Raw genomic sequence first — 27,048 nt, 5'->3', positions numbered from 1 at the left:
GCATTATCTAGTCTCAGAGAACTGCCTTAGGGCAAGGAGAAAGTAAAATAATTTGCCCAGCGTCCCAAAGCCAGTATGTGTCAGAAGGAAGACTTGAACTTAGGTTTTCCTACTTCAGAGGCTGATTCCACTAGATCCTGGGTTGGGGACCTGCCCTAGGTCTAGACCTTGCTGCCTTTCATTCTAAACTGTGCTAAAGCAAATATTGGCCACATAAGTATGGTTTGTACTCCCTCTTTTCCTCCAGTCTAGAAAATAATATTTATGATATGTACTTTCCAATAGTAAAGATACTATAATATACTAAAACTATTCACTCTACAGAAGTTATTGTTGAATAGCTGTGAATACTATGTCAGGCAAAGTTTTTGTGTAACTTCAGTGAAATCTGTCCTTTCATTTAGGAGACATTCATTTACTCTTCCATTCAAAAGACATTTATCAAACATCTATTATGTACAAGGCACTATTCTAGGCACTGTGAGGACTACACAGATAAGATGGTTAAAGTGCGTACAATCCCATTGGAGAAAGAAGATGTACATTTCTGATTTCAGTGCCATGAAAATCCATGATTTAGTCAGTGAAGATTTTCCTCCACCAATACCCATGACATCATAGTAAATGGTCTTCATGATCTATTGTAGCAAAAAAAATAAAGAAAGAAGGAATTTTAAAAAATCATCAACTGGTGACCATCTTTCTGGTAATAATTTCTTTTACATCAGGATTTCTTACCTGGGATCTGTGAACTTGTTTTAAATTTTTTTCATAACTGCGTTAGAACATAAATTGGCTTTCTTTGTAAGCCTATACATTTTTTAAATGCAGTTTAAACATTATTCTGAGAAGACATCTACAGGCTTTATGAGAAAGGCAAAGAAGTCCATGACACAAAAAAAAATTAAGAATTTCTGTTCTATACTTATATAGGTTGATCTTCATATAACAGACACACAGTTTATTTCTGGGTCTATACTCAAAAATTTTCCAGATTGGGGGTATCTGCCAAAACTTTTACGCTACTGTCATAGCATTCAGAAATTTTAAGATGGCCTCTAAGCTATTATGAGGCATCAGAACAGAATGTTAGTGGAAAAAACCTGTTCAAACAAGTAAATACAATACAAAATAGAATGTAATAAATGCATATTTACTTTGATATTTTGAGTGACTCATAATTTCATTCTTGTGAACACTGCCTTCAAGGCAGATCACAACCCCTCTAACTGACCACTCTTGTCCATTGGCCGTTCTTGTCCATATTTTGTCATAAATCCCTTGAAAAGATCTACTCAGCAAGACGCAAACCTTCTTTAGCTTGCTATTTTTATATTTTGAGGGTACTACTTATAACTTCAGTGAAATCTATCCTTTTATTTAGGACACATTCATTCACTATTATTTTTGTTCAATCGTGTGAGCCTCTTCATGACCCTATGGACCTGTTCATGGGATTTTCTTGGCAAAGATAATGGAGTGTCATTTCCTTTTCCAGATGTCCCCATTTTACAGATGAGGAACTGAGACAAAAAGGGGCTAAGTGATTTGCCCAGGGTTACATAGCTAGTAAGTATTGGAAGCTGGATTTGAACTCAGATCTTTCTGACTTTGGGCCCAGCATGGTACTCTATCCACTGTGCCACCTAGCTGGCCCTTAATTACTAGGGATCTGCATCTCTTTTCTCAGGTTCTCACTACATTAATAGACCATTTTGTATTCTAGTTATACTGTTCCTGAATTGTACCCTTCACTTCTTGCATACATCATCACATAATATACTGTGCCCTATTCACAACTATAATGTAGCTTTTAAAAATATATGTATATACTCAATAACCATCAATAAATACACATATTCAAATACACAAAGAAGACTTTGATGCGTCTGTGATCTCATTAATGTGAGTATTGCCTCCAGTGACAAAACTTATAACCCACATGCCTTCTGTAGCAGTGTAACTTTTATCTATATCCTCTTGTCAATCCTTCCCCAGGACATCCACCTGATATTCTGGGGAGCTTCCTCCAGGTCTCTTGACTTTACTTGGCTACTACTGTAAAAGAACAGTTGTTTATTTCTTATCTCTGGTTCTCTCTATAGAAATAGACCACCTCCTTTTCCACTTACCTATCTTTGATGATATGTTTTTCACCACATTTTGTAAACAATTCGTAATTGAAAACCTGCTGTAGTATATTTATACCCATCATTTTGTCTCTTAATGTCTATTGACTCCTCCAAGATGGTGGTATTCCATGATTTGCAATCACAGTACATCAGTAGAATATTGTTGTCAAAAAGATGGATTCCAGGAAGAAGCTTTTGGTCATTGAAATCAAGCCCTATTTAAACTCCCCAATTCAATCTACCTTGCTGTCTTGCTTCTGATTAATTCTGGGCTATGTTTATTGTCCATCTTCAGCTTCTGTCTAAGATCTATCCAAGGACCAGCTCCATGGGGCATGCACCCAGTTATTTATTGCCCATGGAATAATAGGAATCCTTTATGTGCTTGACTTCTCTTTTGTGGATAGGTAGGTTAAACTATTTTGAGTGATTGTGAATTTCATTTAGGAGTCTCTGCAGGGTTCCAGGGCTTTGTGTACTGAACACACAATGCCATCCACAAACAGGAATTTCTGAAAGACCTTACTAAGTGCAGGGGATCCTAGGTGATCCCGTGGGCAAAGCACAGGACTTGGAGTTAAAAAGAAAAGAGTTTGAGTCCTGTTTCAGACAGTTACTATCTATGGGACCCAGGAGCAATCACTGAATCTCTCTGTGCCTCAGTTTTCTTATCTGTAAAATGGAGATAATAGTAGTACTTACCTCCCATGGTTGTTGTGAGGATCAAGTTAGTTAACGTATGTAAATCAGTTTGTAAACTTTGAAATGTAATAAATGTTGTTTATTATTATTGCTAACACCTTCCATGACAGTAGTAACTTCAGCAAGCGTATTTATTTATATTTTTTGCCTTGCTTGATATTAAAAATTAGTCACTGAAAAAAATTATATGTTAATAAGGAGAGGTGATAGAACCTACACTTGTAATTTTATTGGTATAGGGAACTCCAAAGAGACTCTGCAAATGCAGGTGGACTATATATCTGCCCCTCATAATCTTTGAGAGTTGCTTAGAGCAACAAGAGGATAAGTGACTTACCCAGGGTCATACATATGTTTAAAAGCCACTGCCTGGATTCAAGGCCATTCTTTATCCAATATGATATTCTATTTCTCATTTCATATTTCTACCATCCCTCTATTAATAGTGGACATCCCATAAAGTAGTGATCTTGCACTCTGCCTGCTTCCAGGTGACCTTTGGATGTTACCCTCCTATTGAAGGGCCTGGTACTTTGAGAGGACATAGAATCCTTTGGTTCCCATGTTAGCAGCAGAAAAGGTGGCTGCTTCAGAGAAGATTGGTCATTAGGTCAGAAAGAGCCACCTATTTAGTAGACCTTAAAAGGAAGTAATCCTGACCTTTTGATGGCTTTCTCTACCCATATATTGAGTATGTCAGGACTCTGAGCTTTTCTCTGAACTTTCCATGAGATGGTGGGGGAATGTGACTTTCTTATACTGTGGCAGAAATGGTGATCTGTTCACACATGGTTGCCAGAACATATGTTGGCTGGGTGACTTGAGACCAGATTTCAAAGTCCTAGCTGCCTTCTCTGCTTTGTGTTTCTTTCCTGACCACAGGTAGCCAAATGGTGATTCTGAGAGGGACATTTCCAGTATCCATTAATGGATGTAGGAATACTAAAAGAAGAGCCCAAAAAGAACATTTGAGACTCAACAATCTCTGCAAAATTGGAGTCAATTCTCTAACAAATAAATTGGCCTTGCTAAGAGACAAAAATTCAGAAAAATGTAAAATAAATAAAGCTTAAAAAAATTCTAGCACAACCGAAAATCTAATTGCATGGTTTTCTTAAGTGATATGACCAACCATGTTATACTCTGCCTGGCCTCCTTCCTTACAGCCCTTCATGCAAACCCTATTCATTATCCCCAACTGTTCATTCCCTTATTGCCATCTCTTTAGACTGTATTCCCCCTTGTCTTTCATTCTGGATCTATCCACCCCTTCCATTATGCTAATACCTGCTCCATAATTAACAACTTTGGTTTCTTATTAAACATCTCCCTTTTGCATGTCTTCTATCTTTTGGTATTCAATGAGACCTGGTTCCCTTCTCTCTTTCTAGCACTGGTTTCATTTGTATTCATAATCCCCCTCATCTCCTCACAGGTAAGAATATTTCTTGTTCTCCCTTGCCAATTCTAGACCCTCCCTCTATCACTATCACCTGCAACCTAGCATTCTTCAAAATCTATTCTATTCAAATTTATCATCCAATCCAGATCCTCCTGGTCCTTTTCTATGTACCTCCCAGGACATTGTCTTTGCTTCAGTGAGTTCAGTGACCAGTTGTCTTTCTTTCCAAGACAGCACATTGATGCTCTCCTAAAGTATTGCAACTTCCCAATTCACACATGTACTCATTTTCTATGACTTACTCCACTTCATCTAAATTCAGAGATGTTGATCCCCAACATTTATATGGCTCTCTTGCCTTACAGAATACTTTACATAATAATCCTTTTTGATTCTCACGGTAATCTTGTAAAATAGTGTGAATTTTATCCCAATTTTACAAATAAGGGAATTGAGATTCAGAGGTTAAATGACTTGCCAGAGGGCATGTAGCCAGCTGGTGTCAGAGCCAGAATTTGAATCCAAGTCTGATTCCAAATCCAGTACTATTTCTATTACACTTCACCTGAAATATTTAAATCATAACTGCTTTGTGGTTACCAAATAATAGTAACAGTAATAATAATAGAATAGCTTTCATTTATGTAGCACTGAGAGGTATGCAAAGTACTTTACAAATATCTCATTTTATCCTTACAATAACCTTGAATTCTCGCCACTTGACAGATGATGAATTTGAAGCCAAAAGAAATTGATAGTCACACAGCCAGTGGTTGAGTTTTGCTATAGAGAAACTATTCCCTTGTTATTGACGCTTTAGAGAATAATTAAACCATAACTGGATCTTCATGTTTGCTCATGCAAAATTTTGTCTACAAGAAACAGCAAAACTGCTGAAAACTGCACCACTCCATAATAACTCACAAGCTGTAAACCTTTCAAAGCCCAATTCCATAAGTAAATTTCAGATCTTTTTCAAAGTAAAATGTCATTATAAATCTTCTGGTACAACCAAGAGCCAAGGAGCTGTGGGAAGAGGAGGGTTGGTCAGAACCCACACATTCTACCCTTATTGCCTGTGCCTGTAGATTTTCTTAGCCTGAGGCTCCAGATACAGCCGTCATTTATTGTAGTATTTATATATTTCTTAACCGTTTAACCATGTAGTTGTTCAAAACTGTGCTTTCATTTTTTTTTTAGTTCCTATTTTTTCTTATTTCATTGGTAAGATTTTTGGGTGTTGGGACCCTAGCTCCCTTTTCTCCATAAGCTCTGTATTTATCATATGATGTTGCATAGCTGAGATTTTTAGGAAGTAGATTTCAAGGTATAGCAGAATTGACTGAGGTTAGGTTTGAATTCAGGTCTTCCTGTCTCCAGCTCTAGCTTTCCATCCTCTGTGCCTTCTCTAAGTAGACAACCTACAACCTATAGAATTCTAAATGAATATAGAGGGTCAAAAAAAAGTATGAGAGAAAAATGAGTGACATGCTCTCATGATACTATTTTGAGGTAACACTGGTATCAGTTTTCCTCTAGGATAATCAAGCCATTGCAGACACCTTCTATTTGTAGTGCCATACCATTGGCAATAAGCTGTTATAATAAGGCTTTAGTATGTGTGTGCGTGCATGTGTTTATGTACACATACACAGTCATGAAAAGATTCAGATCCCAAGGGACAATAGTGATATTTAAGTCACAAATTTGAGTTAAAAAACAGGCTTTATTTTGAAGAACATTTGTACATATTACCCTTCTAAGATTTTAGAACAAAACAGTCATTATTCATCTAGAAATGCAGAACAAAGTGAATGCCTTTTTTTCATGCAATTTAAATATTCTGTTTTTTTTTTTTAAATCCCATACTGTTGTATGCTACAGGGGTGATGTGTTTGTTCAAGAATGAGAACCAAGTTTTCACCATTTTATGCTTTGCCAGACTGAGACAAATCATAACTTTGAAATAAGTCATTTCATGTTTTGCTTTCCCTAACATAGGTCTTACCTGATTTTGAATAAATCCTGGTCTTCTAAGGTAAAGTATGTCACTATATTCTTTTAAAAATTCACCTAGATTAAGACATCATAAAGAGGAATACAAAAATATAGTTACTTAAAATGTTTTTTTTAGGGTGCAGGGGGCTTTGAATGAAAGGTGCATAAATGCAAACCATGCCAGGTGAGGTCATAACCCAAAGGCCTGTTGCCAGATCTGGAACAGTAGGCTTTTGGTATTACTCAATGCTCAAAAATCATTTTACAAAGTTATTTCTGAGAAACGTATTGGAGAGAATATTTCTTTCCATCGTAAGCAGATATTTCTTCTGTGCTTTCCCTGTGAATATATACTTTTATTTATAAAAAGGAAAAGATTATTTTGTTGGTTTCAGTCTGTGTTATTAATGTGTTACAATTTGTGAAACAATTAGAGTACTCCCAAACTAGAGAAATTTTCAGAATACATTGTTGGTAACTCTCTCATCACACACGTCAAAATTTCATCAGTTAGACCACAAAAAATAAAATTTTAAAATATTTGAAAGATTTAGGATCTTTTTACACTTTTATTGAGTTGAGATTCTTTTTCTTATAGAATTATCATTTTTTAAAACAAATTTGTGTGCATACAATTTTCCCTCTGTGTGGAAGCACCCAGACTAACCCTTTGGAGGGTGTAGTTTTCTGTACAAAACTTTAAAATTCTTTGGTTAGGGGGACTGGTATTTTAGCAAAGAGTCAACTATGGAACACATAATAGGTGTCTTCAAGTATTTAAAGTGCTATCATACAGAAAAAGGATTAGATTTATTCAGCATTGCCCCAGAAAGGAGAGACAGGAAAAAATGGGAGGAAAAAATGGATCTATTTGGAATTCTTCAGTAGCCACATGGTACACATGAAAAATAAACAAAATGGCATAAATTCAATAGCCATTGTGTGCTAATCAAATCAGCCCCCAACCCCATACAAAAAAAAAAAATTGATTACCTACTCTACGTTACTACCATTTTGCTATCAAATTGTGAAAAGACAAACATGTTCTGGCCACATATTTATCATCCTCAAAGAAATTCAATAGTTGAAAGGGAATGACCTTGGAAATTATATAATTCAACATTCTAAGTTGGCAGATGTAAAAATTTAGTATCAGGGAGGTTAACAGTTCTCTCTTTATATAGACAAGTGGACTGTGAGTAGTGAGGAATCCTGACCTTTTCTACAGTGTTAAATATTGGATCCTTATTTTTGGAAGCCACAAAAATTTTGCAATTTTTTCATGTTCATTTAAACATTTTTTTTTTTTTTTGAGAAAAAAATTGGAACTAAATAGATAACCCTTGGTTTTGGTTCTGGCTTGACTTTGAAGTATATAACTAAATAAGGGATCTAGTTCTAGCAGTGTGTTTGTTTGTACTCCCCCTGCTGGCAAAGAAAAATTCTTACAGGAAGAGGTGCTGAATATAGTTTTAAAGCCTCTCTAACAGATTTGAAATAAGACCAGGAATCTTCATAATGGTGTATGAAACATTCATTATTCATAATGTTATGGTTATACTTAGTCAAAGTTTAGGCCCATGCTACTTCTCAGATAACATCATCTTAAATAATGAGTAGGATAAGATTATTTGCAAATCAAAAATCAGCTATGAGATGGTTTTTGAAGACTAAAACATTTCTCTTAGATGACTGTACACAAATTATAACTTAAGCTCTCCAGCAAATAATTAAAATGCTTTCCAAATTAACAAGTACAGACAAGACATTCTGAAAATTTTAAATACAAATTGTACTATGAATATAATTTAATTTTAGCAAACTTTTAGAAGAGTTTTTAAAGTGGAGGAATTGCCTTCTTGAATGCCAACTTTTTTTGTTTCCGTGATTTAAATCATAAGTCAATATGATGGGGTTCATACTCATGACATGTTTCCCATTTTATGCTTCTTTACCAAATGTGCTGTCACTGAAGTCCAGCAACTTCTTATCAGTGAACTGTGTATATCCTTGGAAGTACTGAGCAGATAGTCCCTAAAAAAAGTTCCTTCATGATTGTGGTAGAAGAAGCCGATACATAGCCTCATAAATGAGCTCCTCTAGGATGTTTGTTCAGTATAAACAACTCCAAAGGACCCCTGATTTTCAGTTCTTTAGTTAAGAATTGAAATTTAGTAACAAGTGAGTGATAATAAAGTATACTTTGGTCATTCATTTGCTGTTACATCTTAATAATATGACAATTATGAAAATGCATATTAGGATCTAATGAAGACAGCTACCAAAGTGGAGAGTTATTAGTCATTGTCATAGATGCAACCTGAAAAAAAAAAAAGAATACAATATAATTAGAAGCCATATACATACTCTTAAGTTTTCCAAAGGGGAACAATGTCTTTTGTGATTGCACCTTATCATGTTGGCTACAAGAGTTGGATGAATGAATGTATCAAAGATAACTGTAGCAGAAGGAAGTACTGAACTCACTATCCAATGTACATTTTGAATGTACAAAATGAAATAGATTTGTTCTCTATCTAAGAAAGAGCTGGGATCTTAATTTGTGCTAGATTTAACTTATGCTAGTCTTTTATTTTCTTTATGTTACACATGGCATATCATATGTATATTAACATTTACCATGTTAAATTCAAAATGCTTACGTAAATAAAATAACAGAAATAAAAACATAAAATGAATGTTATAATCTCTTGGATATAATTCATACTTTAAAAAATTGGCTAGATCTCTCTATATGAGAGCCAAGTAAACATAAGTTTGGAAAGTAGAAGAAATATAACTTAAAAATAAAGGAACATTTAAAATAATAATGTAGTTACTAAAATTAGCCAGATAAATGACAACTAATTGGGGAATGTGAAAATGATGTATAATCTTAAGCATGAAAATTAGAAATGTAGTGGAGGTTATTTAAAATTGTTTGATGAAATTATGTTTATAGAGAAGCAAAATTTCTTAGTTGAATGAATGAAGTGTAGGCATTTAGTTGGGTAAAATTTCCATCTTTTGGAACAAACTCAGGCAAAATGCCATATGATTTATTTTAGGAAACAATGGTGTAAGAAACATGAATGGCAACACTTTTACTTTTATTCTATCACTTGTCTTCTACATCTAATTCTGTTTCTGTTCTATGAGAATATTCTATAGTGTTTCTTTTTTCAAAAATAGAAAAGTGAATATTGTATCATAAGGTCTCTTGTTTTGAAAAAAAAAAAGAATAACACCCGCCCGCCTTTTTTTTACAGTCCTTGATGCTTCTTTTTCTGATCACTTAGTCATTCTAGGTTTGCATACATTACAGAAAGAAATTTGTGGAGGTAATTGTTGAGCCCGAGGGTAAGAAGACTAGAAAAGTATGTGTGGGGAAGATAAGGCAAAGTGGGGATGGTGGGATAGGTTAAAGGTTATGAAGGGCTTTGAATACCAAACTCAAGTTTGTTTACATTTGGACAAGAAGCAGAGCTTCAGTCCAAGTTCATCAAATTATAAAGTTATGGCCCCAGATGAATCAAGCTTGTGCTTGTGTGTTTCTGAGATTTTTCCGTTCTCTGTTTCTAAGGAACCACATGTACACAGGCTGAATGAGTAGTTGGGAACTTTAAGTGGAAACAAGGGTAGACTTTACCTAAATTCATAGTTGGAAAAACTAATTTCAAGTAAAAGTTAAAGAAAAATGGTTTTAGTAGGAGAACAGATTATTGTTCAAATGTGGAGTAAGAGCCAAATAACAAACAAAGGCAATAAATGAAGACAGTAGAGTAAAATGGACTATTTGCAGAATGTGTAGTAGTTAAAGAAAAAGTTAGTTTTGGAATCCAAAGACCTGGATTCAAATCCTGACTTTGCCATTTACAACCCATATGAATTTAAAAGTCACTTAAACTTCTCAAGGTTCAATTTGTTCATCTCTAAAATAAAGGGTTGGGCCAGGAGATCTCTAAAAGGCCCTTCTAGATCTAAATCCATGATTTTATGTATACAGGAAAATTATTATATGGCAAGCTAGGGATGCAGAATTTCCAGGGATGGCTGGTCACTATTGTTAGGGACTGTCTCAAAGGCAAAAAACATATAAGTTTCAGGCAGGATATCTTACAAGCCACAAAACAAATATTCACATGTACTCTCAGTTTGTGTGACAGGTAGAGAGCATCAAAGCATAAAAAAAGAGTTAATAGCAAAAACTGAGGCAAAAATGTTTACAACATAGGAATTTTTAGCATGTAAACTTCATTGTGTGTTGGGAATACTTTTTTTAAATGCTCAGAATATTGTAGATGATTAATAATTGTTGTTTTTTTATTAAAAACTAATGATTTAGACTAAGTTGTTAATTGTTCTCCCCTTCTGTGTATGGACACTACTCAATTGGCTTTAGCATAAACAAATATGCTAATATGCTGCAGATTAAAAAAATGAAACATACCATCAGCAATATCATCATAGATCTCTCCTTCACTGTAAAAACAGAAAAATGTATCATTTAATGATATTATTTTAATGAAATCATTTTCTTTATACAATAGGTAATTAATATGAAAAAAGAAGGTAACATGATATGATATAACAATATATTTGAAAATTTTATTTCATTCATCTCTATGAAACAGGCATTCTTATACTTAAAAGTACCTACATTATAATTTGTTTTTTCTCTTCTAATTTTGTTTTTCTTATCCACATTTTTTATGTTAACAAATTCAACAATACTAATTATTTACAATTATTCATTATAATCAACCAAGTAACAAACATTTATTTAGCACCTACTTTCTGCCCAATGATGTAAGCACTTTACACTCATGGATAGCACATTTATGACTTCACTTGGACTTTTAGTATTGAATAAAATGCACTTATATTTGACGTGGAAAATACAGTTATTATTTTCCATTTGTTAAAATGGAAGTGAACAAAGTTAAGAACCAAAATGTGGTTATTGCAATGATACAAAAATATATGGCTGTATTTTTATGTAATTCTAAAAAGTGATTGTTTATTTTATATATTAGGGTCACAGTAACTCACACGGATGCCTGATTAAAGCTTAGAAGGCTTTGAATATGCCTTAGCAGAGGGATTATCCAACTGGATGAATTCCATTTTTTAAAAGGTATTTAAGCATATCCGATACATCTATGAAATGCTTTTGGATACTTTAATGAATCTACATACAAGATTTCTATTTTAAAACATCATTATTTTTTATCATTGACTGATTCAATACATTTTTTGTGTGTGTGCTAAGCACTGTGGGGTATATGTGACCCAACTCCCTATCCTTAAAGAACTCTCATTGTAATGAGAATTGTGATCAGTCTATAAATAACTTTAAGTTATTATTACTTAATATAATTTGAAACTTTAAACTAGGGTTACAAGTTCAACATTTAGAAATTTAAAGTATTTGAAACAGAAAGTCTTCTGGCCTAGATCACGCAAAGGTACAACACTTAAATGGATCTCTGTGCTCTATTCTGGAAGGCAGCCTTTAGTGCTGTTTCTGGCCCACAGGGATTGTTCCCTTTAACTTAACTCCAGATACCAGGTGATTTGCCATTGTGAATCTTTTAAGACTTCTTAATAGCACTAATCTGCTTGGTCCTGTCTGATCTTAGGTTGTTAACCCGCACCTGTACTTCAGTTCTGAAATCCTCCTTCATGCTTCTGTTGTTTTGAATTCTTTGATTCTGAGTATTCAGCTACTGGTTTCAGTCCCTAGCTCATTTCAGAACTCTGCTCAATCGTTCCTATAGGAAGTCTATTCTGATCTCCTCCACTGTTAATGCCCTCCGTTAAAATTACTTTGCATGTGTTTTTTGCACTTATCTACATACATATTGTTTTCTCAATAGAATGAAAGCCTTTTGTAGGCAGGTACTGTTACATTTTTGTGCCTAGAGTCCTATTGGGCACAAAGTAGGTGCTTAATACATGGTCAGTTGAATTGAACTTGCTACTGATTCTGCTTAGCTCATTTATTTTCCTGGAAGATGATCTGATGAGGTCACTGGGGCCTTCTAAAAGTATCTTGGATCCTGATTTTTCTAAGTGCCTCTGCCTCCTAACCAAGCTTTCACTGGAGCCAAAAGTCAGATCTTAATTATGAACAGTCAAGTCAAAAGACCATACTGAACTGGAATATTGTAAGTGAATGCCCAAAACTAGCCCAGAGGAGCAGGGAATGAAGACTAATACAAGAATTGGTTCAGGCAGACAATGATGTCAGTATAGGAAGCTCTCCTTTTGTGCACAAATGCATTCAACAATCCTCCTAAGTCACTGAATATTGCAGGTTATTTATGGTAGGCTGGAAAAAAATAGAGCTTAATGTCTATTGTATTGATCAGGAGTCACCCAAAATCAGGGCCATGCGTGATCCAATAGGGGTATGTGATTAACCAAATGGACGTTGGGAAGATGGGTTACATCCCATCCTTGCTGTGACAGCTAACTGTGGGGTTTGTCTCCAATATAACAACCACTGTTTTTTTGTTTGTTTTTTAGTCATGACTGACTCTTTGTGACTCCATTTGGGGTTTTCTTGACAAAGATATTGGAGAGGTTTGCCATTTTCTTCACCAGTAAATTTTACAGATGAGGAAACAGAGGCAAACGGTGAAATGTCTTGCCCAGGATCACACAGCTAGTGTCTGATGCCAGATTTGAACTCAGGAAGATGAGTCTTCCTGACTCCAGACCCAGCACTCTATGTATTACAGTGCCACCACCTAACTGCCACTATAACAACCATACCTATCTGTATTTTCCAGTATTCCCCTACTCTGCCTATTCCCTCAATTTTGCAAACTTCTAAACTCCCATTTTCAGAACTTAGCATACTAACTCTTCAGGGTTTCCAAGAACCTATATACAGCAGCAGCTTTGCAGGTGCCATCAGGAAAGTCCATACCTTACTTCCTGGCCCCTAGAGTACTCTGTGACCATGTGCCAGACACTGTACTAAATTCTGGAGAGATGTAGAAAGACAAAAACATTGTCCCTGAGCTCAAGGAACTCACATTTTAATGAGGAGAGGTGCAGTGGGGAAGAAAACATGAAAATATATAGTCCATGATATAGACAGTATGAATGTGAGGAATCTTAGGGAAGGCACTGAGGGTGGGGAAAGGCCGGAAAAGTTCTATTATATAAGGTAAAATTTGACCTGAGTTTTGAAGAAAGCTAGAGAAGTCAGGAGGCACAGATGAGAAGGAAGAACATTCTAGGCACGGGGTCAGCTGGTGAAAGGCAGAGTAAGGAGATGGAATGTTTTTGTGAGAATCCACCCAAGGCCAGTGCTGCAGGATCAAAGAGTGTGGAAATGTATGAGAGGATTGGAAAGGTAGGAAGTGGGCAGGTTATGAAGTCAAAAGAGAGGATTTTCTATTTGATTCTGGAGTTCATAGGGAGTCCCTGGAGGGTTTTAATTTTTGATTTGAGAGGGGCAGTGTCAGATCTGTGCCTTAGAAAGATTTTGAGTAGAGGATACAATGGAATGGGGAAGAAACTGAGGAAAAGAGACCAACCAGAAGTCTATTTCAATAGTCTAGGCTTGAAGGAATGAGGGCCTGTTGGTAGATGACAACAGCTTTGTGAGTAAACGGATAAAGGAGGAGATAGTGAAGGGAGATATTTGAATGAATGAGGTGAAAAGAGAAAATGTTTTTTTTTCTGGGAAGTATAAAGCAGAGTTGGGGTGAGGGTGGGAGGCATGGGGTGGGGAGAGGAGGAATGATGCCAGGGGAGGAGTGATGGATGAAAATGTTTGAAGTAATTGCTATGAGGAGTGATATAGTAAATTGGTAAGGTCACTCTTGGAGAGTGAGTTCTGCTTGTAGGGGCCAGTGATTGGTGAATTAGAGGCTTGCTTTCCCCCTTTAATTTTTAGTAGGACAAAGTGAACCACACAGAAAGAACAGGCAAGGATGGACTGTGATCTGCCTTGCAGATGCCATTGCATGTTCCTCTGCTTCCCAACATACTTCCTTTTCTAAACTAGCTATTTCTGCTGAAGGCCCCACCATCCCTCCATTCCCTCAGGGTCCACCAACCTTGGCATCATCTTTGACTGCTCACTTTCCTTCACCCAACATATTCAAATCTTGTCCTTTCTACCACTGCCTTACTCAATTCATCCCCTTCTTTTTCCTCAAACAGATACCGCTTGAGTTCAGACTCTCCTTCATCTTCTTGCAATAGCTTCCTAAATGATTCCCCTGCCTCAAGTCTCTCCCCTTCCCAATCCATCTTATATAACTGCCAAAATTATTTTCCTGAGTGTGTGACCATGTTACTCCCATACTTAGACTGTAGTGACACCCTATTGATTCTAGGATTAAATAAATACTTAGAATCACAGACTTTAAGATCTTTTTTTGAGAGGGAGGGCCTTAGGGAAAACCTGTGATTTCATTAGTGCAAGGAATTACTAAAGAGGTAATTTCTTCCACCAGCGCGGAGGTGCAGATCAGCAATTGCTCTGCAACTGATAATGTAGCTTTAAACTAGTTAAACTTAATAAGCTATTAACGCTTAAAACTGATCTAAGGCTTTTGGGACACCCAGCAGTCATAGAGAGCTAGCAGCCTGGGCCATGGAGAAGATAAGCGACTAGCCCAAGGTCACACAGCATAGAATTACGAGGAATCTTAAAGGCCATCTAGTCCAACTCTTTTCATTTTATAGGAGAGAAATCGCTGTTTGCTCAATTGATTAACTTAGTTGAATAAGTTAGGAACAAAATCATAAAGTATTAATAAGAGAAATTGTGGCTATGACCTAAGAGTTTGCAATATTAATTATGTGAGCTAGCAGAAAGTATAGCCACTATAATAATTGCATCTTTTGAAAACCTAAATTATAATCACAGTCAATATCATTAACATGTAGAATATAATACTTTTCACATTTATGTAGCATAAGTTGTTATTCCACTTACCACAAGAGAAACTAGCAAAAGTCACAAAATTATTTCCTTCTTGCAACAAGATATAGCACTGAAAGATAATTTTTACTTACTTGTCCACCAAACAGCTCCGAAGGACATAACCATCTATGAAATAAAAAGAAATAGGAAAAAGTCTTTAATATGCCATTTAGAAAAATATCAGTTTTAATTTTAAAAAATGGAAGTTTGTATTTGCAATATCTAAGACCAGAAGGCACTCGAGGTGGTAACATTCTTCTCTCTCCAATATCTTTCTCTACCCCTACACTCCTCTGACTTTCCTTCCCCCCAACTAGAAGAAATCTTTTCAAAAATTAAGATTAGAAGACAACAGTTGCTGATGCTCCTTGCTAACTATTGGTAAAATATTATAAGACAAAATTTAATAGGGATAAATATAGTCTTAAATATGTAGGTTTCAAAAAAAATCAACTTCAGAAGTATAATGTGGGAAAAGTATTATTAGACAGTAATTATTCTGGAAAAGGTCTGGAGGTTTGAGTGGACTCCAAATGCAACATGACAGTCAAAAAGCTAATATATATACTACATTAAGAGATGCATAGAATCCAGAAAGAATGAAGCAAGTCTCATTATATTCTGACCTAGTCTATTATGTTCAGTGCTGGTACTGTATTTTAGGAAGAACATTGGTAGAGAGTATTTAGACAAGGACAAGACTTGAGGATTAGTTGAAGGATTGTTAGATGTTTGGCCTAGAGAAGAGAAGACTTATGGTAAATGAAATAGTTATATTCAAGAATTTTAAAGATTATTATTTAGAAGGAGGATTAATCTTGCTCAACTTGGCCCTAGAGGGCAGAACTGGGCACAAGAGGTGGAAATTGCAGATTTAAAAAAAAAAAAAGCCTCCCTAACAACTATTAGAAGTATCTAAAAACAGAATGGGCCTCCTCAGGAGGCAATGCTTTCCCATTCACTGGAGGCCTTCAAGGCTTCAAGGCTAGATGATCACTTGTTTTGTATATCATAGAGGAGGTGCTTGCTCAATTATGAATTAGATTAGATGGTCTTTGAGATTCTTTCCAACTCAGATATTATATGATTTGGATTTGGATTTCTCTCCTCCTTTTGCTCATCCTCCTCCCCCTAGTCCTCTTCCTTCTATGGTGTGTGTGTGTGTGTGTGTGTGTGTGTGTGTGTGTGTGTGTGTGTGTACGTACATGGGATGCCCAGTTAACTTGGGGTTTACTGGCTAAATTCCTTTCCTTTCCCTTCTCCCTTCTCCCTTCCCTCACTCAAAACTAAGTGCAAGTCATGTCATCCTTTCTCTGATGGCATGGTCTTCTTCGGCAATGAAGAATAAACACAATATATATATATATGTACGTATGTGTATACATACACACATACATATAAATATAGTATCTACTATAACATAGTATATGTGTTACAACATAGTATTATATTGTATATAGTATAGTATTTATGTATTATAATATAGAAATAAAATATGGGAACTATAACATAATGAACATTTTACTTCACCAGATTAAATTTGATTTTATACGTATTAGTGAAGTGGCTGCTGTTGGCTCTTGTTTGCTATCACTGAATTTAACTTTTCTAAGAAAATGGCGATAGCATGACTATTGCCTTTGCAAGTTTCTGCCAGTTTTTGTTACATTTCATGATATATGACTGACCTTTCAGAATTGGTTTTGTTTTGCTTTTGGGTTTTCTACTTGAGATAAGGTTTCTGAGAAGAGTAAAGCCATTTAAATTAGACCTATAAAAGCATGAACGTTCCTGAAAGACTGACTGGGTCACATTTGAATGATCTGCATGTACAGCATCTAAAGAACTAGAATTAACCGACCTGTAGAATTTTGGGGATTTATCTTGGTGAATGAGATCAATTGAGTCTTTTGGTCTATTTGGTTTTGGAACAGCACATTAGATTTATTCTTAGTTCCAGGGAGGCAATATTATGCAGTAGATATAAAGTCAGGAAAGACTGATTCAAATATAACTTCAGACATATACTAGCTGCATGAGGATGTGGAAGTCATCCAACCTCTCTGAACTTCAGTTTTCTTAACCATAAAATGGGTATAATGATATGTATAGTATCTGCTTCACAGGATTGTGAGGCTTAAATGAGAGAATGTATGCAAAGTGCTTTGCACACTTTAAAGTGCCATATGAGTTATTATTACTATCTGAATTAATTTGTGCATTAGAGGATAGAAGCTGAAAACAAGACTACATACGCAAAAATTAATGTTACGGATATAACATTTATTAAACACAGAGGAAAGTCTTATAATTACTGATTTAGCATAGAAAACTAATAAAAATAAAATATCTCACATTTATGAAGTGCTTTAGGTTTGTAAATGGCTCCACATAAAATTATTTCATTTCAGCCTTATAAGAACTCTTGAGGTCTGTACTATTATGAAAAGGAACCATTTTAAAGGCTGAAAATATATTCTAGCAAATTATAGACAAAAGATTAGGAAAAAACAAAACCTTTGACATCAAGAATTCCACAACAGTAGAATATTCTTCTCCAATATTTTCATGAGAAGAGATTTACTGTCTTTCAAAGGAAATAAAACATAAACATTATATTTTCTTTAGTAATAATAGCTCATTTGCCCATGATTGCCATTTTCTAATGTATGGATTAATGTGGTCTATCAGGTATCAAAATTACTGGAGAATAAAGAATATGCAACAATATTATAATGATAAGGTTGAAAAATTCCAAGTTCAAGTCATTTTATGCCTACCTTTTCATTTCACTGAAGCATATATTAGAAAAAAAGAAAGATTATATACAAAAGAACATCTAAAAACTGATGATGCTGATCTTAGGGTTATTTGAATCCAAAGTGCCAGCCCCTTACTTTCATGTTAAGAGACATCTCCCTCTTTGATTAAGACAAATATCACAAGTTACATTAATTCCCACAGGGAGATGAAGTCACCACTGACATATTCAGTGCCATTTGTTTGTCTCATGTCAGATGATCTTTGAAATTAGTCAGCTTTTAGAACAAATTATTGATTCTTTGTGTCAGGCCCACAAAGAATAAATCATATCAACTTGCACAAAATTAGTTCATGCCAAGAACCAAAACCAAAGTTGGATACTTGCTTACTTTTTTTTTTACCCATGAACTGGGTGTTTCTACCTTCATTTCACTTTTTTCTTTATAAATATTTAATGGGGAAAAAAGCATTCAGAAAGAATTTTATTTAGGGAAATTACAATGGCAAAAGTTTCCATGGCACCTTTATTTATGCAACTCCAAGCTAATTATTTTACAGTGACAAAACCTTTTCTCTCAAGTCTTCAACGGAAAGTCAATATTATTTTGTGCTGGCATGCATTTCTAACAGCTTCCAATTAAAATGAGAAGAGATGAGATTGGAGTAATGCATTCAAAATTAGGCATTATCATCTGAGATGTGGCTCTCATTTTATTCTTATCATATAGATCTAAATGTATTTCAGTTTTTAATTAATTGCATCCATATTAAAAGAGGTTTATGTTTTCACAAGAAAGGTACAAAGAATCTCAATGACACTCGATCAAATTGAAGTCTGTTCCTATGCTGATATGGCATTTTTTAATATATGTGTTACTGGAGCAACTATGACAGTATCTTTTAAAATCATTTACCAGAAAATATGTGGTGTAGGATTAAATATCGTTAGTATTTAAGCATGGACATAGCCTTTTCTGTTAGAAATATTCATGGTAATTTATGATAAGGTCATTCAGCTATTTCTCCTGAACATCATGAATTATATAAAAGTAATTCTATATGTGTAATGACAAGTAAAATAGGATCTTTTGCTATTTTTGTTTTGGTATAATCAAGAAGTATAATGCCTCTATTGGAATGTGACTGAGGAGGATCTTTCCCACCCATTGTCAGGTCTAGGAAGATTTGTAAGATGGTCCAAGCCTTTTGTTAACGGTTCTCAAGGGATATGATGCCCTCTGGCTCCAAAAAGTGTATAAAGACTCTGAGGATGAGGTTTTATTTTGGGGCTTGGTTTTGGTAAGAAGGTTTGAGTGCCAGATGAGGATTCTGGAAAGCCTCTAAGGAGACCCCTAGCTTTGAGAACCCAGGTGTCATGCATCCCTCTCTGGTAATTATGGTCAGGCAACTGTACCTGTCTGTTGAATTATGGTCAGGCGGAGGAAGCCATGCCTTTTGACTTAATTTCTCTGTATTTAATTTGAGGTACAGGGTGTTGACTCCCTTGAACTAGATGAATGATATATGGGCTTGGTCAAAGGATTGATACATGTGCTCGATTAAAGTGATTGTTAACCCCTCAAAAGTTGCCTTTCCTTTTCTGAATGCAGATCTAAGAACCTGTGCTAGCAGACCCCCCAGTGTATGTTGGGGTGGGGCTTACTGATAAAATATGATTCTCAAACACTGACAACATTCCCTCTTCTATCATGCTTGCTCATGATTCCCAAGAAAGTATTTTTCTTCTGTATCTCACTTAGCTTATCCTATATCTATATATCTGTATATATATGTACATATACATATATGAATGTTAACTATTTTTAGTAGTATTTAGAGGAGGTACTTTGGAGGATAAAGTAGTTGACACCTTATTGCTCTTTTCGGTTTCCTGAAATATTCTGTGCCTATCAGCTGCAAAATCATTATCCATTTCTAATGGGCAGGATTTTTCCAGGGTTACAATTTCTAATATTATGGTGCTTTTGCTTTCTGAATCCTTTTAAAAACCTAATTCAATTAAAGGTGATTCATGATGCATCAAAAAGAAATAAATTATTCCACTAAAATTTTTTATATAATGTACTCCTTATAGTTCCTAGAAATGAATCTTATTTACCATTGACAAATCCTGTCTTTGCTCGCACATGAATACCCCTGATAGTGGATTTTGATGAAACAGAACAGCTTCTGTATTAAAACCTTGTAAATTATGTAGAGACTCATATGAAAGTGACTGCTACAGATAAGAGATCTAATTTTTGTCTAGAAATCTCCCCTCAGTAGGAGAGAACACACAGATATAAAACAAATGCTTTGTTGACATTTGGTAGGGCAGAACTTGTTCAGAAATGAACTCCCACACTCATGTGTGATTGTTCTATCCCAAAATGTTTGTTCGACTTTTGTGTAATGACAACTTCCAACTAGTGAATGATTTGGATGTTTGTGAGTATAAAGCTACCCAAAAAATGAGAAATTAACTGAATTGGTAAATGGTTCCTTAAAAAAAATTTCCAGCATCCCCAAAGCAAAAAATAATCACTTGATCATATTTTTTATTCCTTGGATGTACATTTTGTAACCTTGAATAAGTTGCTTAACTTCTTCTCTAGGTCTCAGGTTCCTCATCAGTAAAATGAAGGGGTTAGATGTAGATCGTCTCTGAGGTCTCTTTCATCTTGAAAGTTAAGATCATTTAACGATAAATGTATATGTAATATAAGCACATATACAATATGTATATATGTGTATTCACACATGTATGTGTATATCTGAATATGCATATGAATACATGTATACTACTTGCTGGTACCCAAGCATGCTTGGCCAATTACCTAGGTTTTATATATGGCTCTAAGAGGTTTCATGTGTCACACGGTAGGCTGGAGATAATCATTTATTACCCATCTAGCCTATGCTAGAGCTGGAAATTAGATCAAGTAAACTTAAGGACTTGAGATTATAGGGTTAATTCATATATCTCAAGAAAGGCATGTATTATATGCCCCATTTATGAGGCATAGGGCATTCCCTCTTTTATAAAATGTTACGGATTCCATATCCTGATGAGAGAGATATAGAGTATTGGGGGTCTACAGAAAGGATATAAGTGGAGGCAACATGATAACGAAAAGAACAGATTTGAATTAGAAGACCCAAATCAAAGTCTCAGACTTGCCACTTACTTTCCATGTAGCTTTGGAAAATTATTTATCTGCTCCTCAGTTGTGGCCTGTGTAAAACTGTGAGGTAAATATAGCCTCACAATGTTATTGTAAAGGCTAAGTGAATAACATACGTTGTGGCTGAGTTATTTTTCAATATATCCGACTCATTGTGATCCCATTTGGGGTTTTCTTGGCAAGTATACTGGAATCGTTTGCTATTTTCTTCTCTAGCTCATTCTACAGATGAGGAAACTGGGACAAACAGGGTTTAGTGACTTGCTCAGGGTCACACAACTAGTAAGTGTCTGAAGTTGGATTTGAGCTAATGAAGACTACTCTTCCTGATTCCAGGTCTAGTGCTTTATCCACTGCACCACCTCACTGCCTTGGAATAACATGTATATGTGAACTTTTAAAAAACACTATACAGTTTTAAGTGTAAGTGGGCATATTTCCCAGAAGTCTGCATTGAGCTCTACAGTTTGGAGATGTTAGAAATCCTCATCACATTAGATGTTAGAAGCACTTATCACATGATGTCTGGTGATGTTGCCATGCTGTAGACTCTCACCCAAGCCTCTGGGGAATGTAGTAACCAGAAAGAACATGTTCCTTTCACATAATTTTATTAACTATTGGCAACATTAGACATAATATAAATAAAATACATGGACTAATTATTCCTAAGTGATTCATTATAATAATGGTAGTGGAGAGTAATACAGTTCTTTAAGGTTTGCAGAACATTTTATCTACAGCACCTCATTTGATCTTTACTGTAGCCCAATGAAGTAGCTGCTATTATGATCATTTTATAGGTGAGAAAACTGGGGCTTAGAGGTTAAATGACTTACCTAGGATGACCCAACTAATGCAGTAGTTAATGTCAGGGGCAGAATTTGAATCTTGGTCTACCGTTCTCTAAGTTCATCCATCAATTAACTATGCTTGATCACTTATGGCACTGAAGTGAAATCTTGCTTATTGAAGTGCAAAGTACTTTCATAGACTTTTCCTCAAAACTATTTTGGGGGGGTGGAGTACAATGTTTGTGACTGGGGAAGTGATTGGCCTGTTATATCCTGCTCTGGAAAGATTGTAACAGTCAGTCACAGAATCAGAGGACCATATATGTGAAGCTCCAAGGGGTCTTGGATGCCATCTTATTTTATAGATGAGGAAGTTGAAGCACAATGAGGTTAAGTGACTTGACCAAGGTCATACAGACAGCAAAAATCAGAGGAGGGGATCTGAATCTCTGTCTGATAAATGTCATCATTAACTTCATTATATACGGATAACTACTAAGGCATAGTAAAGTAGAATGATTTGCTTAACTCAATATACCATCATGTTGACAAACCCAGAATAAAATTGTTTGGTTTTTTTTTGCTAAAATTTGACTTTTGGTCCTCAAAATATTTTTAGGCAATATCAATATAATGAGTTAATTTGGTTAAAAAATTATTGAACCATTTGTTTTGTTTGGTTTGGACTTATCAAGTAATTAATTTAACTTCTTGCTTTTCAGACATTTCTGTTGGTATTTTGTAGCTCTCCAACTCTGTCCTCAAGATACCTTCCATCCTTGGTTGTAGAGATGACCAGGAAACAACTCACTAAATACCCCAATTCCACTGTGTCCATGTATCACTGAGGAAAGAATATGGGCAGATTTTATAAACCTAAGTATCTGTAATAACTTTGAGTATTCTGGGATCATCTCCATGATTCTGTCATATCAGAGGCAGCTTCACATAGTAGATGGAAAGCTGACTTTGGAGTCAGAAAGACATGGATACAAGTCCTGCTTTTGACACATACAGACAAATCATTTAACCTCTCAGTGCTCCAAAGAGCTCTTTAAGGCTACCAGTTGTAGAAGACTTTCAGATTTGCATTGGTATAAGAATTTCATTAGGAGTTCCTTACATCAATAAAATTCCAGGTACAGACCAAAATGCCCATTTATGGCCCAAGCATAATCTTTGCCTCTTGTGACTTGCCTTTTCATTCATTATCAAACTCATCTGGTTCTTACTGTGGGCAGTTTTGTATTGCTTTTTTTATATGTCTATATGTTCTGCTCATGTATGTTGAGAACATATATGTCTATATGTTCTCAACTCCTCCCCTCAGACTAGTTGAGTGCCAAAGGTTAAATAAGTGCTAAAGAGATACCCTTCCAATTCTTTATTGTCTAAATCATCCCCTTATTTAGTGCTTCAGCATTTGCTTTTGGGAATAGAAGTCCTTTATACTGTTTTCTCTGGCTTGGTATGAATATCAATTATGGTTACTCAGCACAACTGTAAAATTAGATCTCCTTACCTCACCACAGCCATGTTCTTATAGTTCCGATTTCTCTTCATAAAGATCCCCATTTTGCCACCAATTGATGTTAGGTTACAATATTCTGAAACCCTCAAAAAATCTTATTTTGGAATATGTTTGAGAATATGACTGGTTAGATAGAAATAGCAACTGAACTAAACTTCAGTTCTATTTAGTGTTAGGTCTCAACATTTTTGAATAATATGTTTTTCTAAGGACTATATATTTTAGGCTAGATATTGAGTAAAAAATTATAGTGTGGTTACCAGAGCTCTTGAAGTGATAGTTGAATTTTTAATCAAAGGAAGAAGATGAATTGAATGGAGAAGATTTGGGAGATAATCTAAGAGTAAGATCCAGAGAGGAAATAAGGAATAGAGGTGAAAATAGCAGAGAAGTACAAGTAGGTGAAGATGAAACTTGGCTGGCTGAAGTAAATAAAATACAATAATACAAGTAACAAAATAGATGAGAAAAGTAGATATGTTTTATGATGATATGCTCTGGGTAATTTCCTGGTATCCACGTAGAAAGCCTTGAAATGTTCCTTGAGAAATTGTTCCCTCGGTTGCCACTTTGTAATAATACATAGATAAGATCCTTTTCTCCATGTTTCTAAAAACCAATGGACTGAGAACAGTTTTTTTCAGAATCTTAATTATAGCTTGATGGGTCTATTCCCCCAAGTTTCTGTAATGAGAAACGCATCCATAACGATCTTAAGGAGAAGAGGAGCAAGAGAAACGATCCTGAGAACAGGAGCCAACTAAAGCTTTCTGTTCCTTTGTTCCCTTTTCCTACATCTCATTCCAAGAACATTATTTCAGTTCTCAACCTCAAGTGACTTTTCTTTTTTAATTAAAAATGCAACTGAGAACCCACCCTAATCCTTTCGATTAACATTCTGGGTGGCCAACTCCCAGTCTTATGAAAATCACAGTCTCAGTATTAGAAGGCACTTCAGAAGTCTTATACCACCTGTACCTATATAACACTCTGTCATCCTTGCTTTTAACTCCAAGGTTCTTTCTCTCCCCAAATCCCTCATTGCCTATGCTTTACTAGCCCTTATGGTACACTCCCAAGGGGCATCATCTTTGGAAGGCATCTATTCTTGTCCCAGCAGGCCACATAGCTTTGAACTACCCTTCTCCTTTGGTTTTCAACAAAACAAACTTGATACATTTTTGAAAAAAAGTTCATTTGCAAACTTTAAAAAAGGAGATTAAAAACTTCTAAAGAGCAAAGACTCTTATCTATCTGGTTTAATATTTATAGCTATGGTCACTCAAATATTAAATCAAAGCAAATACAGTTGTAAAATAGTAAATTGGAATTACAGATATGAAGTAATCTATAAAAAATTCAAAACCAGGGTAGAACAAAAAGTATTTAGCATTTCAGAATCAAATATGTCATAGTAGTTATACAGATAGTACACACTAGGCTTGGATCATAGGATTCCAAGCAGAATAGAACTTGGAGACTGTCTACTATAATTCACTTTCTGTATGGATACTTAGAGAGATTTGAATCTAAGCTTGTTACTTTTTATGAAAACCTTTTGCTTTCTGGTATATACCCCAAATTAAAAAAAAAACAACCCAACACTGAGCTATCCAAATTATGCCCAATTTTGTCATTTGGTCTTATTCAGCATCGGAATATGATACACAGTGCAAAGCATGTGCAATGACTTACATTTCCCTTCTTCATTCCTGCACAGCACTTTTGTATCATCTGTGCTTTGTATGACTTCAAGAGATTCTCCTGGCTTCAGCTGTAAATCTTTGGTTCCCCATTTTTTAGAAGTTAAGGTAGGCACCACTTGAGTTGTATAGAGGACTCTAATTTCACCATCATACTGAAAACAAAAGAGATATTATTTATATTTTCCCTAAATGTGCTGTTAAAACAATAATTTTTTGAACAATTTTGCATAGTAATTCATGTTTATATTCAATTCAGTCCAATAATTTAGCAAGCATTAATTAAGCATCTGCCATGTTCAAAATCCTACATTGGGCACTGGGGCCACAGAGACAACATAAAACAATTCCTGCCTTCAAAAAGGTTACATTCTACTGGCAGACATGACATCTAAACAGATAATCACATTCAAAACATTTTAACAAGGATAGACAAATTGGCACCTGAATGACAAATTAAGTGAATAGGAAGATAGTGAGTTTGACTGGAGTATAGTGTGTGAAGGAGATTATTGTGAAATAAGGCAAAATGTTGCCTAGTGGTACCTGGCGAAAGGCTTTCAATGCTAAACTGAGGAGTCTACATTTTATCCAAGAAGTACTAGGGAGCCCTTGAAGATTCTTGAGCAATGAAGGGGCATGGTTAGGAACATTATTTTGGTAACAGTGGAGAGGGTGAATTGGAGAAGAGAAAGATTAGTAGTATGAAGTTTAGTTAGGAGGCCATTGCAAGTCCAGGCTGCAGTGATAAAGACATGAATTAAGGTGGATCCTGTGTGAGTGGAAAGGAGATGGATACAAGAGAAGTTGTGGAAGTAGAATCAAAATGTGGCACCTTAACAACACATGCAATTGTATATGTGAGGTGAGTGAAACTGAGAAGTAGAAAATAACATCTAGGTTGTAAAACTGGGTGACTGAAAGGTAATTAATAGGCCAATAATTAATAGGGAGATTAAGAGGTGAGATAAGTTCTGAGCAAAATGTAATGAATTCTATTTTAGACAATTTGTGTTTGAGATGTCTATGAAAAATTCAGGTGGAGCTGTCCAGCACAGTTAGTGTTACTGGACTCAAGAGATAGAAGGCTTCTGTGTGAGTATCTCTATGTATATGATACATATATATGTATATTTATACAATATGTTATATATTACACATATCTCTACATAGAGATGATAATTGAAATAATAGGAGCTGATGAGAACATCAAAATGATGGTGTTGAGAGAGCAGATGAAGAATTCAGTGTTGATACTTGGGGATCTCCATAATAACAGGGTGAGAGACGTGGATGACGAGCCAGCAAAAGTGACTAATAAGGAGTAGCCATATAGATAGGAGAAGAATCAGGGTTATGATTTTTTATTTGCATAATCAAACTTCTATACATTATTGAATTGTAAAGAATAGGGCTATCAACATGTCCCATTTGTGGAAAAGGCAAATGAGAACCCCATCAAAAATTATTTTTGACTTTAGAAGTCCAAAATAGAGGATTTAATATCTTGATTCATCATTTTTGTTGTATGAAATGACTATTTAGCCCTGAACTACAGTAGCATAAGAATAAGTGACCAAGTTTTTAATTTATTTTATTTAAATTTATTAAATTCTGTCAGGCAGTGTAAAATTGTCTGCAATAAGCTAAATCATAAAATTTGGGTAATATATTGTAAACTTCATGTGGGTAGGGCTATCATTTATATCCCATTCTTATAACCACCATAATATCTTACACATTTGAGATGTTTATCAAACGCTTGATTAATTCAAAATATTTTCTTTAAGCCTAAAGCGCTGATAATTAAAAATTATCTCTTTAGTAAATAAGTGAATAAAACAATAGGATTGTTGACTGGAAAATAATACTATGATCTTGAAGA

General features: G+C 35.2%; 1 protein-coding gene and 1 long non-coding RNA gene across 6 annotated transcripts in view; one reads left to right on the top strand and one right to left on the bottom strand.

Moving 5' to 3' along the window:
• Positions 1-5,942: 5,942 nt before the first annotated feature.
• FYB1 (FYN binding protein 1) overlaps positions 5,943-27,048 on the bottom strand; it is a 195,285-nt gene continuing 174,179 nt past the window's right edge. For all 5 annotated transcript variants that reach the window (XM_072605775.1, XM_072605773.1, XM_072605777.1 and 2 more), the window contains 4 exons: positions 25,156-25,318; positions 15,280-15,313; positions 10,685-10,716; positions 5,943-8,554 (listed from right to left, as the gene is read on the bottom strand). In XM_072605775.1, the coding sequence (XP_072461876.1) occupies positions 8,532-8,554; positions 10,685-10,716; positions 15,280-15,313; positions 25,156-25,318 (252 nt within the window). In that variant the 3' untranslated portion in view covers positions 5,943-8,531. The remainder of the gene's footprint in view (positions 8,555-10,684; positions 10,717-15,279; positions 15,314-25,155; positions 25,319-27,048) is intronic.
• Positions 6,236-27,048, top strand: part of LOC140501806 (uncharacterized) — a 43,174-nt gene continuing 22,361 nt past the window's right edge. Inside the window, exons 1-2 of the long non-coding RNA XR_011966359.1 lie at positions 6,236-6,274; positions 11,271-11,371. This is a non-coding gene — a long non-coding RNA (uncharacterized lncRNA). The remainder of the gene's footprint in view (positions 6,275-11,270; positions 11,372-27,048) is intronic.

The sequence above is a fragment of the Notamacropus eugenii genome, chromosome 4, assembly GCF_028372415.1.
Source record: "Notamacropus eugenii isolate mMacEug1 chromosome 4, mMacEug1.pri_v2, whole genome shotgun sequence".
In the NCBI taxonomy this organism is placed as follows: Eukaryota; Metazoa; Chordata; class Mammalia; order Diprotodontia; family Macropodidae; genus Notamacropus; species Notamacropus eugenii.
The sequence above is the reverse complement of the archived record's forward strand: the minus strand, read 5'-3'. Positions and strand labels throughout refer to the sequence as shown.